This window comes from Nannospalax galili, unplaced genomic scaffold (assembly GCF_000622305.1).
Source record: "Nannospalax galili isolate Female #2095 unplaced genomic scaffold, S.galili_v1.0 scaffold136, whole genome shotgun sequence".
Classification (NCBI taxonomy): Eukaryota; Metazoa; Chordata; class Mammalia; order Rodentia; family Spalacidae; genus Nannospalax; species Nannospalax galili.
In genome coordinates this window covers 2,789,124-2,803,909 of record NW_008340872.1, presented here as the reverse complement: position 1 = coordinate 2,803,909, position 14,786 = coordinate 2,789,124, and the positions used below count along the sequence as shown (strand labels likewise).

Here is a 14,786-nt window from a genome sequence, read left to right as displayed (position 1 = left end):
CTGCATGTAAATACATCCTACCCTGTGTGTAGCATGAAGTAGGTACACACTCAGTGTTGACTAAAACAAAATGTGGAAACCTTTTTTCATTTAAAAAGAGATAATGACTGTAAGTCCTGGGTCATTCTTGATGTTCAGTGTCAGTAGACATGCCCTGCACTTGGTTTGTGTCCCATCCCTGGGTCTTCACAGCCAGTATGCACCTGTCTGCACCTACTGAAGTTTTATGTGCAGCCTGGGACATCCTGCAGTCTGTATTATTATCTATGACTAGCCTTTCTCCTGAATGGATCTCACCCTCATTTCCTGATTCATAAACTTGCTTTTGCGAAGCTGTCTGGGATTTCTTTAAACAATCAAGCTCTCTCCGTATCTCAATATTTCTCCCCACCAGAATTTATTGCCATGTACACTTACGAGAGTTCTGAGCAAGGAGATTTAACCTTTCAGCAAGGGGATGTGATTTTGGTTACCAAGAAAGATGGTGACTGGTGGACGGGAACAGTGGGCGACAAGTCCGGAGTCTTCCCTTCTAACTATGTGAGGCTTAAAGATTCAGAGGTAAACCCACATTAACTGTCTCCTCTCCCTTTCTGTGCGGTTGTTCTCTTGGCGGGGAGTCATGATGCTTGACAGTGGAACACTGTGCTGGGTTCTGAGGAGTTCTGGAATGTGATTGTACCCGGAGTGTGACCTGCCGCTGTCCAACCTTGTCATTTGGTGCTGTGGGGCAAGCACTGGCTTCCTTTGCAGAACTCCCAGACTAAGAGGAGGGTGTGCTCAGGGGGCCAGTCTTCGTCTGCTGGGTTCTAATGTTCAGTGTTAATCTGTATTCCTATATGTAGACAGTTTATGATTTTGAGTAAGCTTGCTTGATTGGTTCTTCTTGGTCCTTGGTTTTCAGATGCTCACAGCAGTATTTTGCCTGTGTGACACCCCCCCCCCCAAAAAAAAAGTGTTCTGGTGATACTGACCCTTGAACAGTGGGCAGTAGAAAGTTTCTTAAATTTGTTTTTTGTCTACACCATAGAAAGACACTAAGTTCTAAGAGGTCAGCCCTTAAATTTTCTATTGCATCAGATGTGGTCTTGAGGTAGTGTCAATTCAATTAATTAGTTGGGATTGCAAGGCATTCTATAGTGGCCAGTGTCAAGTCAGTGGAGTTTTGGGGTATAAACGTAGCCATTTCACAGGTCCATACAGACAAACCAGTAGGAATGGACTTTTTTTTTTCCTGTGAACACAGTAAGTACATAGTTATTTTCTTTTTTCCCTTCATACCTCCTAGGCACTGAAGGAGAAGAGCCTGATAGAGGGCCTGTAGAGGCTGCATCATTGGTTATCAGTGAGTGAGCAGGGCACTTGCTCTCATTTAAATGCCAGGCAGAAAGTTCTGGTTGGATTCTTTCACAGGCCCCTGTATTCCAGTGGCTTCACTGTGAGGCCTTGCGAGCCGCTACAGTAGTTTTAACATTGACCTCACCCAGTAATGTTTTTATATGCTTTAAAAAAATTCATGTTACTCTTGTTTTTTGGGATTTTTGCTTGCTGTGGTCTTGAGAGCAGCTTGTTGAAATTCTTCTGAATGTTTGTGTAAGTCTTCCCATCCCTGCAGAATTTGGCAGAAAGAAACTAGGAAGGAAATAATTTTCCGTTGTAGGACAACTGGCCTGTTGAACTCCATAGACCTAGAGAGGGAAAATTAAACTCCAGGCCAGCAAGTTGGCTGCAGTAAGAACCATGCAGGTTTTATTCCGGGTGGGTGGTGTTTGGATTCCTGTAATCACATGGGAAAACTCTTAAAGTGGGATTACCTTTTGGATCAGGTCAAATACAAAACCATTCGGTTTGCATTTAAATTTTTTGCTTTATAAAATTTATTGAAACTTTGCCCAAGTTCTTTATATGTGTGTGTCTGTGTGTGTACATAGAGTGTTACTACATATTTAAATAACATCATAATAAAAAAATCTATTACACTGAAAAATGCAAAAGCTATATCTTTTAATACATTATAATTTTCTATCTAAAAATATCTGAAGTCAGGAAGCAAAAAATATATGTACGGTGACTTTTAAAAGGTAAACTGAGCCTGTGTGGTGTTTTCTTAGCCACAGACTTAAATTATTCAGTATGGAGGAACTGGCTGTGATTAAGATTTTAAATCAAATATATATATTCAAAATAATAATAGAATTAGATTACAAAGTTCAGTATAGGAGCACAGCTTCCTACCAAACTTTAAAAACCGTACCCTGTTACAGACACCAGGCCGGACCCCATTGGTCTGGGGATCAGTTGGTCTTCCTGCCACCCTTCTCAGGAGCACAAAGCCTGGGGCTTTTCAACAAGCCCAGTCTGGACAGAATGTGGCCTTCTGAGAGTGTCTCAGCTTACGGGCTGCCCACATTTTCTCAAAAGGAACATGCTGGAGCCACCTGACCTCTGTGTTTGGGTTGCCAGTTGCTTCTATTAATGGAGTATGGGGAATATCTTATAGGCCTGCATGGGGGGAGTAACGAATTTTTTTTCATTGGTATTTTATTTGATATGCAAGCTGTAAAAATAGCGAGAAAATTGGTATTTTATAATTGTGTGCAATAATTAAGGCTCATTAATCAAAGTAAAAGTAGCCCAAACCTTTCCTGCTAAATGGTTATTAGATTCCAATGACCAGAGAATAGCAGTGATAATTTGTATTTTTAGTAGACGTGCTGCATAGTCTTGCAGTATCTCTGATTTAGCCTATTAAGCCCCTTGCTTTACTTTAATTGAAATGCTTCATTTATTGCAAGGACAGGCACTCAAGGGTGAGCATTAATTCAGAAGAAAGCGCTTTGTCACACAGATTGCATTCTGGCCCCTGTCCTGGCTCTTGTGGTCTCTGTTGGCTGACTCAGCTGGTTTAAAGTTCCATGAGTACCCACGAGAGGAATTCAACCCCAGAGTGTCTCTGGAACACTTAGTAGCTGGAAAGAAATATGATTTGCTTCTATGGACTGTGTTTCCAGCAGGGATAGAGGAATGTCAGTGTTCAGACAGTGTGAAGTTAGGTGTCAGCACCATGTAGGACAACTGGCTCCTCTTTGGATAGAGAGGTGACAGGGATGGGGAAAGAAGCAATCTATCCTCCCATTGCTGTTTCAGTTCTTTAAAGCAAACTCTAGAACAAATGTAACCAGATAATAATACTTCACTGTACTGACTCTAGGCGGTAGACTCAGAGGTGTCTGCAGTGGTCTCCACTTTTATATATGAAATATTCTCAATGAACCATGTGGAGGTAAAGTGAGCCGAATGGATGGGGAGTAGTCCTACTGGCACAGAACCTCCGGTATGATTTGCCCGGGTTTGGGATGTGGCACAGCCACATGCTGCCCATGCCTGAGCCCTGCTGGCCCGCAGTGCCACATGCTTCGCGCTCTTAAAGAAAAAAATGAAGGCCACCTATTTTGAAGTGCCTGCTTTGACCCATGTTATCCTCTTACACTCCCCTTGTCAGGTGAGACAGTGCTGTGTTTCCCCAGAATGAAAAGAGTTTTTAAGGTTCTAGTGGGTTTGTATTATTAATCATTTTTTAAGTTGTATGATCAAAACTCTTCAGTGTGCAAATAAGACCTTTTGCTCTGTTTTAAGGGCTCTGGAACTGCTGGGAAAACAGGGAGTTTAGGAAAAAAACCTGGTAAGTTACAAACCCTGATGCCTATGTTTCAATGTTATGAATGTACTAGATAGTAGTTCCCAGTCTTCATTTACTATGGTCAGAAGTCTGAAGTCAAGACAAAGGGATCTTCCTGAAGCATCTGGGTAGATCCTTTCCCTGGAGTCCATTAAGCATATATGTGACTATGAGATGTGGCTGTAACTAAATGTGGGGAATGAAGTTTTCCTAGACAGAATGTACCTCAGGCAAGATAGTAGTAAGGTGGTGTGCAGGTGTGCACAGAGCTGCCACTGCAGGGTCGGTTGCTTCTTGGTCATCTTCCTGTTTGATTTGGAAAGCCCTTTCTCATTTCCTGTCAAGATGAGAAACCCCAATGACATAAGCATTGAGGACATCAGAACTATGATGGACATTATCTGATGATAGGTTTTGTTAATAGAGAATTGGGTGGGTTTTCCTCAGACTGACATTGACAGAACAAAATGATAGTCATGCTTCAGAATCTAAAAATCTTCTTTTATTTAAGCAGAATCCCATGTTCCATGAACAGTAGCACAAAGGAGAGAAGGGGCAGCTGTGAAGTTGTGGGGAGGGAAGGTGGCCCAGCTTCCCAGCCCTGGTCTCTTGTGCTGTTTTGCTCTCATATCCTTAGGAAATGAGAATTTGAAACAGGCGCTGTTGTGCCAAGAGGGGCTTGTGTACTCAGCTCCAAATGGCCTCACTTGCCAGGAAAGGGGTGTCTCGGATTTTAGTTAGACCACACAACTGAATTGCTGGGTGTTTTCTACATTTTCAACATTTGTTACTCCAGAGGGTCCAGATTTTTCTCATACGACACCTAGGTAGACCTCACTTCACACTGAAACTAGCAAGCTGCTCAGGGACACAGAATACTAGGGCCGAGCAAAGGCTCGAATGCCAGCTCCTTTGAGGAGTGTAAACAGCTGGTGCCAAATAGGATGTTGATTGGAACCTTCTCCAAACCAAAAACTTGGAATCTAGAATTTGTCCTTGGCATGTCACAGGAGAGTCCTTATCCCCACAGAGATTCCTAGTTTAAACTCCCAGTCAGAGCCAGGCTGTCTGTAAGCTGGGCTGTAAGCTTTCTTGCCTCTCTGAGCTCCCTGAAGTGCCAGGCAGGCCAGGTCATCCAGTTGCAGGACCGAGTAATGGGAGTTTGCTAAAGTGCCAGCGTTTTCCTCCTGCCTGGACGAAGTAGAAAAGCTGGAGGTCCTGTCAGAGCATGGGCCTTTCTTCCTCCCTTGTTTCCGTCTTTCTCTACTTGGTGCCTCTTTCTCTTTGTCTTCCTTTCTGTCCTTTCCTTCTCTTTCAGGGTCACTGAGATGGTTAGTGAGTGTAGAGGGATTAGGCAGTTCTCTCTGTATGGCTTTCAGAGGTTCAGGAAGCTGTAGCCTCAGCTGCACCAGAGTCTATCTCAAGGAGGTGCCAGCAAAAATGGGCCTTTCAGGATCTGGTCTGTGGTCCTGCTAGGATTTTTAAGATTCAAGAGAAGTATAGAATTGTTTACATATTTTCTGTCTCTGTCTCTGCTGATGTACTATTTTTAGCATATAATTCCCTTAATTCCACATTCCTCTTTTACCTTGGACTAAAACACAGTAAGCACATAGTGGTATGATTCATGCCAGGAATTCAGAGATTACTCCCAGAATTTAAGCCATAAGGACCATGGTGTTGTGAATGACAGTCTGAAGCCAGATTTGTAATTGAGCTGCAGCCAAGTCCTGTAGATTTCTAAGGAAAACCAATTTCTCGTTCTGTTATCCTTGGACTCCTTTACTCACCAAGCTGGTGGGAGCACTGGCCGCGCCCTGGTGTCAGGTGTTCTTAGTAACCTCGAGAGGGTCTTTGGCAGAAAGTATGTGGAACAGGCAGGAACAGGACTTCATGGCAGGGAATTGGTGAGTTGCAAGACATTGAGAGGGTCCCAAGAACACTGAGTTGAAAAGAAAGACAAGACAGGCCCCTGAATGTTGCATTTGTGCTGTAGTTGGGGCAGGAAAGGGGTGGTGACAATCCAGAGCCTCCAGCACCCAGTGGAAAGCGAGCCCAGTGTGCTGGTTTTGATGATGTTAATCTGTGGTCTTGGGAGTCTGCTGTGTCTTCCTAGGGATCCCTTCTTCTCTAACAGTGCATTGCAAGGTCTGATCTTGTTTTTCCAGAAATTGCCCAGGTTATTGCCTCCTACACCGCTACTGGTCCTGAGCAGCTCACTCTGGCCCCTGGTCAATTGATTTTGATCCGAAAAAAGAACCCAGGTGGATGGTGGGAAGGAGAGCTGCAGGTTAGTCTCTTTCTATTTATTTAAAATTCTCTATCCAAGTGTAAATATGCAAAATCTCAAGGAATAATATTTCATTGCAAAGTACAAAGAACCCTCACTAAGTTATGCGTGTGATAAGAGATACCTCCATATCTAAATCTGTTTGGTTCTGAGAATTGGGGATTTTATCTGTACATTCATCCATTTGCTTGCTGAGTTCGGATTGTCAGTGAAGGGACAGTGAGAGTTCATTGACTGAGATCTGGACCTGCATAGAGCCCTCCTCACGGTAGCATGGCATGCACATGTGGCGCGTGTCATCAGAGGTGTCTTAAGATGTGCTACAATGGCAGGTTTCTTTTATACAACTCCACACCTGTTCATTATACGCTTTCAGTTCCTCTGTGTGTGTGTGTGTGTTTTGTGTGTGTGTGTTCACTCCAGATACCTCCTTTAGTTCTCACTGAGAGACAAAGCTGTTTTTAGAAGGATTACTATCAAATACCATAACAATAGAATACGTTAGAATCATCATTGGATACCAAGTCTTAGGGGAAATTTATCTAAGGACTTGGAAATGTGTATGTCCCGAATGTGGCTCTGTGTACTGCAGAAATTATACAGTAGAGAACTAGGGCACCACCTTAGTTGGTGATTAAAATCATCATCACCAATGGGGACAGATGGACACAATATCCATCCAGGCACATCACCTAGAGAGGACACAGTACCCCATACTGTTATGACCAGAAACACATCAGCTGAGTCTGATCCTGAGGAAGCAAGATAAACACCAAATATGGAATGTTGAACTAAATCAGGACAGGGAAGGAACACAGTCTTTAAAAGTGTCAGTGACTAAACCTGTAGAAGAAAGGAGATGGAAGATGTTGGCAGGATCTGATTCTCAACTGGCCTCTGTGTCAAAGGAAGATATATGGCAAAGGACATTGTCAGGATATGGATACCAGAATAGATAAAGTTAACTATACAATGTTATTTTTACTAACATCAATACTTATAGCTCAGTTTTTAGTATGCCATGGTTCCTAATTTAATTATTATTTATTTATTTAATTTATTTTTGGTCTTTTTGAGACAGGGTCTCTCTGTAGCCCCAGCTGGCCTAGAACTCACTATGTAGATTAGGCTGGCCTTGAACTCATAGAGCTCTTCCTTCCTCTGTCTCCTGAGTGCTGGGATTAAAGGCTTAAAGGCAAGGGACACCATGCCCCCTGCAGTTCCTATTTTTAGTAAATATCTGGAGAGATGGCTCAGAGGTTAAGAGTACTTGCTGCTCTTCCAGAGGACCTGGGTTTAGTTCCTAGCACCCACATTGTGGTTCACAACCACCAGTAACTTTAGCTCCAGGGGATCTGATGCCCTCCTCTGGCCTTTACTGGCATCTACACACATGTGCACAGACACATGCATGAACAATAAAACTAATAAAAAATGATGTAAATAACTTGTAATCAAATGGTTCAGAAAAAAAAAATGACTGGGGGGGATGATGAAGCAGTAGAGAACAGGTGATGAATCAGCTGGTGAAACGTTAGCAGTGAGTAAATTCAAATAAAGAATGTCCTGTGCACTTTTCTCATTGTTGATATTTTCCTATAAGTTTGAAATTATTCATAAATAAAAAGTTGAGCCGTTATAGTGGGCCTCAATAGCTGAGCTCTACCTCAGGAGTTAACCATGGTCCATGCTTCATGAGAAAGGTAGGACTATAGCTCCCTCAGATTTTGGAATCTTCAAACATCCTGGAACCACACATACACTCACACACACAAACAGAGACAATTGACTCTTGAATTGTAAATGCCTGCCTCCTACCCTACAACGTCTCACTCCTAAAGTGAGCACCTTCCTAGGACTCGCAGGCTCTACCTGGCTTGTTCCACTGGCATTCCTCCCCTCCTTTGTGAAGGAGAGTGCTCCATGGCTCACCACATGGACATTCCTTAGAGGCCTGCCAAAGGGCTATTTCCCACCAACTGGTTGGCCTTGGTATGGAAGGGGTGCAAACAAGTTTCCTCCTTTAAGGTCTGGCATTGGGGCCTGATACATAGCACAGAAGATCTTAGACTGTGAGCTGGTAGTTTCTAGAAGCCCCTCTCTAAGAGCCCAGTGTCTCTATAGAATGAGCCCATGACAACTCTACTCTCCTGTAGGCTGCTTATCACATATCACACCAGCTGGCTTTCATGCAGCCCTGAACAGGACAGTGTGAGAGCTAGATAAGTTGGGTGGAAGAAAAGGGTTGCTGTGTGGGGCATTGGCCATGGACTGCTGCAGACAGCTTAGATGAGAGCGGCCAGAACTGGAGATATCTTTGGGAAGGAGGGAGAGCTGGTTATGAAAGCTGCCCAGGCACACATGGGCCTCTCAGCTCTGTCCAGGCTGGTCCTAAATGAGGAAGGAGACCTATGCTGTGCTGAGCTGGATGTAGAGTCCTTTTCTGGAGGGAAAAAACGTTCTTAGCCAGAAGAAAAGCCACAGTCTATGGTGTAGCTGAGGATGAATTTCCCCTGGGAGCTGGCTGATGGGCAGCCAGAAGAACCCTGTCCAGAGGTGCTGGGCAGGCACAGCAGACTGACTGAGAAATCTGACCTTTGGAGCCTTGGAAATCCATTCCACTTGGTGTATGTGTGTTTTGGGGGTGCCGGGAGCATCATTTATTTTTGAGGCAGTCTCACTGTTTAAGCTAGGCTAGACTCAGACTTGTAGTCCTCCTACCCCTGCCTCCAAAGAATTGGGATTACAGGTTTGTGCCACCAATCCCAGCTCCCACTCTGCTTTTGAATATGGCTATGCCTGGCAGAGAGAAGGCTACTCAGTCCAGCTAGCCACCCCTGTGCAGCTGTGTGCATCATCCAGTGGCCTTCCAGCCCACATGGCCCTCTCCTGTTGACTCCTTTTACCCTTCCTCATCACTCCTGAGAGGCCTCTCACCATGCCCCCTCTTCCCTTTGTAGCAACAGGTCCACTCCAGCCTTATCTGACTGTTGAAACATCTACACATCCAGGCCCTTAGGTCTCATGACCACAGGTCATGGCTTTCCTCCCCATTGGCCTCCGATTCTTCAAGAGCCAACCACATCCTACTTCTTCCAGAAGCAGAGCTCTGCTGCTTTCCTCTGAGCTCAAGGGTTGGTCTCATGCCTGCATCACTCTTGGCACGTTCTAGCCCATGATGTTACTTAAACCACCCTGTGTATTTGTTTCTACACGTAGGTGATTAGCTCCTTACAGAAGCAGATTTTGGGAGATGGAGAGATGACTCAGCTGTTTAGAGCACTGACTACTCTTGCAGAGAACCCAGGTTTGGTTCCCAGTACCCACATGGTGGCCAACAACTATTAAGAACTGCAGTTCCAGGGGATCTAACGCCCTTTTCTGACCTCGACAGGCCTTGCACACATGATGCATTTATGTACATGCAGGCAAAATGCTCGTACACATAAAAATAAATAAAATAGATATCATAAGAAGCAGATTTTTTAGTTGTCACACTCCTGTCACATTACTCAAAGGGTATTGAATGGCTCTTAGAACTCACAGTACATTAAGTGGGTTGCTACACCCAGGATATGTCCTGGCATTTTAACCAGAGTGATTTTCAATGTGGAGATATGGTGAAGGATACTAAGGAGCTGTGTTCTACCCTTGTAAAGTGACAGAGATGGGGAACCGAGAATCACTGTGAGCCATGTCAGTGCCCTAGTCAGGTGTACATGTGGGAACAGCTAAGCAAATGCAGCAGTTACCAGCAGACTCACAGTGAAAAGCAGTGCTTCAGCTCTGGAGCCATGGCATGACTTCTGTCCTGTGGCCAAAAAATCCTGATATCTCGGCAGGTGGGAGGACAAGGTGTGGTAGTGGAAGCGTTTGGTTTTATTTTTTTTTTTTGTTGTTTTGGTAACCAGTGTTATATTCATGCGATTTAAAATTAACCAAAAGTCTACCTCCCACCTTGACCCCAGAGGCAATGGCTTTCAGCAGAGTTGTGTTTCCAGAGACATTATGAGGGGGCAGGGTGAGAAGCGTGGGGGCGGTGTGAGGAAGGTGGGCGGGGTATGTGGTGTCCTGTATTCTTTTCTCCTGAAGATATATGAACAGCCTTTTTCTTGAACCTAAACTATACTTGTCTCTTGGAATTGGGCCATTATTGCAAGAATTGGCTCAACAACTGTCTCCTAAGCTCCTCCTTGTCTTGTGTCCTTTCCGACCACATAGAAACACTCAGTAGCTGCATCTTGAATTGAAAGTGGTTGAAATAAAGGAGAAAGGATGAGCAATGAAAATTGTGGCTGCCACTGTCAGTCAGCCTGATGGTTTCTACAGGCAGCGTCAAGTTGAGATTTCATGCTCTGGATACTGTGTGTGTTGCCGGGCATTTACATAAAGAGCTCGGGCATGACTGGGTCTTGGCATCCCGTCGACTAACCTGTGGTCTTGGGACTGTTGTTTAACTTTCCAAACTCACTTTCTTCATCTCAAAATGGAGAATAGTTATACTGTTGTCCTTCCAGAGCTTGTTGTGTGGACAGAAGCATGTAAGATGCTCAGCACTCTGTGAATGTTGATGGCAGGTACTACTATCTCTAAAACCTGTATGTAATGTCGCACTAACCATAATGTCTGTTACCTGATGATAGCAGCAGAGTGCTAACTAGTTGTTTCCTATCTTAGCCACACCACAGAACATACTGAATTTGTGATCCACATGCTCTAGCCCTCACAAAGGAGGCTTTGCAAACCCGCTTTGAATTATAATAGCCGTGTTTGCGTTCTGTGACATAGTAATCCTACTGTTAATGCCCTTTTTATTTCAGTTCAGTTGAACTTTGCATAAGTGCTTTACTACAAAGCAAACTGTGTAATTAAAAATGAACTTTGGGGCCGGGCGTGGTGGTGCATGCCTTTAATCCCAGAACTTGGGAGGCAGAGACAGCCAGATCTCAGCGAGTTCAAGGCCAGCCTGGTGTACATAGTGAGTTCCAGGACAGCTGGGGCTGCAGGGGAGACCCTGTTTCAAAAGACCAAAAAAAAGAAGAAGAACTGTAGAGGCTCAGTGGTTAAGAGCACTGGCTGCTCTTGCAGAAGACCCAGGTTCGAGTTCCAGCACCCACATGATGGCTAACCACCATCTGTAACTCCAGTTCCAGGGGATCCAATGCCCTCTTCTGTCTTCCGAGGGCATTGTATGACACAGGTGCACTTACACACATGCAGGCATAACATTCATACACATAAATAAATAAATTTTTTAAAATGAACTTTGAATTTTTAAATATTACTCTTTTCTTATCAGGCCCGAGGGAAAAAGCGCCAGATCGGCTGGTTCCCAGCAAATTATGTCAAACTTCTGAGCCCTGGAACGAGCAAAATCACTCCAACAGAGCTCCCCAAGTCAGCAGCATTGCCAGCAGGTAAGGTGACTGAGAGTTATTTTCCACTCGGTTTTCTCATCGAGTATCTTAGATTATTTTTCACATGTGCTCTAAGCACTTATTGTTCTTGCTGGGACTGGCACCCAGCTAATGTGACGTGGAATATGTTTTGCAGAAGGTCCAAACATCTCAGTAGCTTTTCTGTACCGAGTACAACAGAGCCCTTGTTGGACTCTCCTGAAGGCATTGGGAATGCTGTGGCATTAAAGCCAGATTTTTCTCTTTATTTTCTTCCAACTATTTAAATTGGGTTTGGGGCTAGCGGGTGGGGCAGCAGAAAGGGCTCCTAAAAATAAATGGCTGGGGCCTAGACAGGTCAGGAGATTGAGCTGAAGGCCACGGGGGTCTGTTGGTCATAATGTGGTGTTGCAGAAGACCAAAATAGCTCCCCTATGACATTTACTGGGGACAGAAGGGGCTCACTGAGTGGGCAGGATGTTGTGTGTGTTTTCCTAGAGGTCTGGAAAAGGGCAGGGCACTGTAGTTGACCCTATTGCCTGTTTTCTGACCTCAGGCCCTGAACTAGATGTTCATTAGGACAGAGCTCAGGGTAGGGGAGCATTCTGCTTTGGATCTTTCAGCTACCCATACTTGGGTGGTATCTGTGGAATCGATGGCCGTTTTTCTCCAACACCCTGGGGCTGAATGCCTGTGCCTATACATCCCCAGTGAAACCAGCTTAAAACTTGCAGTTGTTGCAAGAAATGAAAGGCTCAGTAAGCTTTGTGACTGAACCTGAGCCCTTAGCTGGTCCTCTTTGCGTGAGCTGAGGCATTGTAGGCATGGTGGGAGGTTGCCATTTGGATCTGCTGCCCCCTGAGGAGACTTGGCAGAGCTCTCTCCCACATCATTGTGCAGCCTCCTCACTAGCAGCTGTGAAGCCCTGAACTGTGTTCTTGATTGTGATCATATCTCAGACACAGAGATACAGCAGAGTAATCGTCTAATACACCAATTTTGCTCTTTACTATGATTTGGAAGCTTTGGGAGATCAGATGGTGATTGCTGTAACTACATTCTACCTTAAAAAAAAAAGGCCAGGTCTAGGGATGTAAGGTCAGAGCTACAGTAGAGCAGCGCTTGCCTAGTGTGTGTGAGGCCCTAGTTTCAGGCCTCAACCCCACAAAAGAGTTAAAAGCCAGTCAAGTCCTGTGGTGCCTTTCTCTCTGTCCTGTGTTGTGGAAACTGGATGGTACCCACCAGTCCTCCAAAGTCAGCACTGTGAGGCACTTCACTGTACTCAGAATGAAGATGTATTATCTGCTGACAAGTAATATGAAAAGGGGAAGATGTTATGAAATTTAAGGCAGTGTAAAAATCCTGCTGTTGCCTTAGTTTTCGTCCTTCATCTTCCTCTGTCGCCTACACCATGAAAAGTCCCTTTGAGCCATTCCATTTCATCATACCCTCTTCTGAAGGGGTCACAAAGCATCCGTAAATATATCTGCTTACTGCCAGTGGTCCGTTGCACACGTGCCACTGGGGGCGTACAGGTGTTCACCCAGCCCTGTCTCCTGCAGTGTGCCAGGTGATCGGGATGTACGATTATACCGCACAGAACGATGACGAACTGGCCTTCAACAAGGGCCAGATCATCAACGTCCTCAACAAGGAGGACCCCGACTGGTGGAAAGGAGAAGTCAGTGGGCAAGTTGGGCTCTTCCCATCCAATTATGTGAAGCTGACCACAGACATGGACCCAAGCCAGCAATGTAAGTGCCCTGGCGGCTCTGTTCCTCTCCTCTCTGGTATCTTCCCACGAAACATGCAGCATTGCTGATTCTGCTGAGCTGTGTTTGCAGAACTTAAGGCTAAACCACTGCTGCATTCGCACCAGTCTCTTTGAAGACCTTCTGTAATGCAGGACTCTCTCGTGGGGTTATTTGGATTTGTTTTAAAATTTTCATTCCTCTGTAGCATGTGCCCTCCCCCTCCCTCCCTCCCTCCCTTTTCTTCTTTCTTTTTTCTTTTTAATCATTTTGGCGCCATGCTGTGTGCGTACCTGACTCATTTTCCTAGCTTGAATTTTGCTCATTGTTTTGTTTTGCTTATGTGTTGTTTTCCTCCTTTTTCTAGGAATCATATGTTGTCCATCCCCCCCTCAGGCTTGAAAGTCCTCAAAGAGACCCACTATCCCATATCACTGTCCAGAGGGATGATGGGAGATGCAGCCTTGATCATGTGACTTCCAGCATGATCACCTACTGCCTTCTGAGTAGAAGAACTCACTGCAGAGCAGTTTACCTCATTTTACCCTAGTCGCATGTGATCGCAATGTTTGAGTTATTACTTGCAGACATAGAAGCGAAAATTACAAAAACACACAGGGTAGTGGGTCCTTTTGTGGCTTTCCCAGTTGTTCAAATTGACTTCCCCCACCTTTGCACAGGTGCTGCCAATAGTTTTAAGATGATTTTTAAATACATATTTTAGCCTTTTAATAAAAATAAATAAATTACTTCTTTGCTATTTTGGTTTTGCAAAAAGACCCACTATCAAGGAATGCTGCATGTACGATTAAAAATTGTTCCAAATGTCCATAAATCTGAGACTTGATGTATTTTTTCCATTTTGTCCAGTGTTACCTACTAAATTGTGTAGTTGGGGTCCCCTACCATAGACGTGCAGAGGGATTGGGTAGACTGTTCTGAAGATGTGTAGAATGAGCCTGATTAAACAGGTGTTTGCGCTTGTTTGTGAATATCAGATGTACCTGTTGAGCATGTAATACATCCTGTACATGAGAAATCATTCTTCCCACAGCAAACGCTGCTACTGTGTATGATGCGCTGATCATACGCATCCATTTTATTTTGCACAGTGACCTTGTAGCCACCTGAGGAAGCACCTGTGTTTTTGTTCGGTCTCAGATTTATCTGATTGTGTTGGTGTTTTGTTTTGAGTTTCTAATTTGGCGTGTTTTCATAACATAAATCAGTAGACACCACCACTGAGGTTGTTATATTCAACAATATCTACAATCTTAGTCTCTGTTACATGAAGTTTTATTCCAATTGCTTTTCATGGAATATTTTGAAGAAGTAATTTTCCTGACAAGAAAGAATGTATAGATGTCTCCCTGCAATTAATTTCCAATGTTTACATTTTTAACTAGACTGTGGAATTTCTACAGATTAATATGAAATGGAGCTCCTGGTCCGTTTATGTGTTCGCTGTGTGTAGCTGAAGCCATGTTTGTCTCTTAGACGTTAGTTGGAAGCTCTCAATAAAATAAAAGTCTATATCTATATATATATATATATATAGATATATATATATATATATATATCATTTCTCACAGAACAGATATGGGGTGGGGAGCGCCTCAAGCACACTCTCGATGTCCTACTCAAGTGTGTAACATACATCTCTCTCTGTG

General features: G+C 44.2%; 1 protein-coding gene across 3 annotated transcripts in view; it reads left to right on the top strand.

Annotated features, from left to right (window-relative positions):
- The window catches only part of Itsn1 (intersectin 1), a 200,361-nt gene that overhangs the window by 136,898 nt on the left and 48,677 nt on the right, over nucleotides 1-14,786 (top strand). For 2 of the 3 annotated variants that reach the window (XR_003849972.1, XM_008835940.2), the window contains exons 24-28: nucleotides 395-561; nucleotides 3,637-3,682; nucleotides 5,848-5,969; nucleotides 11,269-11,386; nucleotides 12,928-13,119. Coding sequence is in view for 2 of the 3 variants with exons in the window: in XM_008835940.2 (XP_008834162.1) it covers nucleotides 395-561; nucleotides 3,637-3,682; nucleotides 5,848-5,969; nucleotides 11,269-11,386; nucleotides 12,928-13,119 (645 nt within the window). In the remaining variant the exon portion in view is untranslated. Of the gene's footprint in view, nucleotides 1-394; nucleotides 562-3,636; nucleotides 3,683-5,847; nucleotides 5,970-11,268; nucleotides 11,387-12,927; nucleotides 13,120-13,483; nucleotides 13,880-14,786 lie in introns of those variants that run through there. The other variant, XM_008835942.3, reaches the window with a different exon arrangement.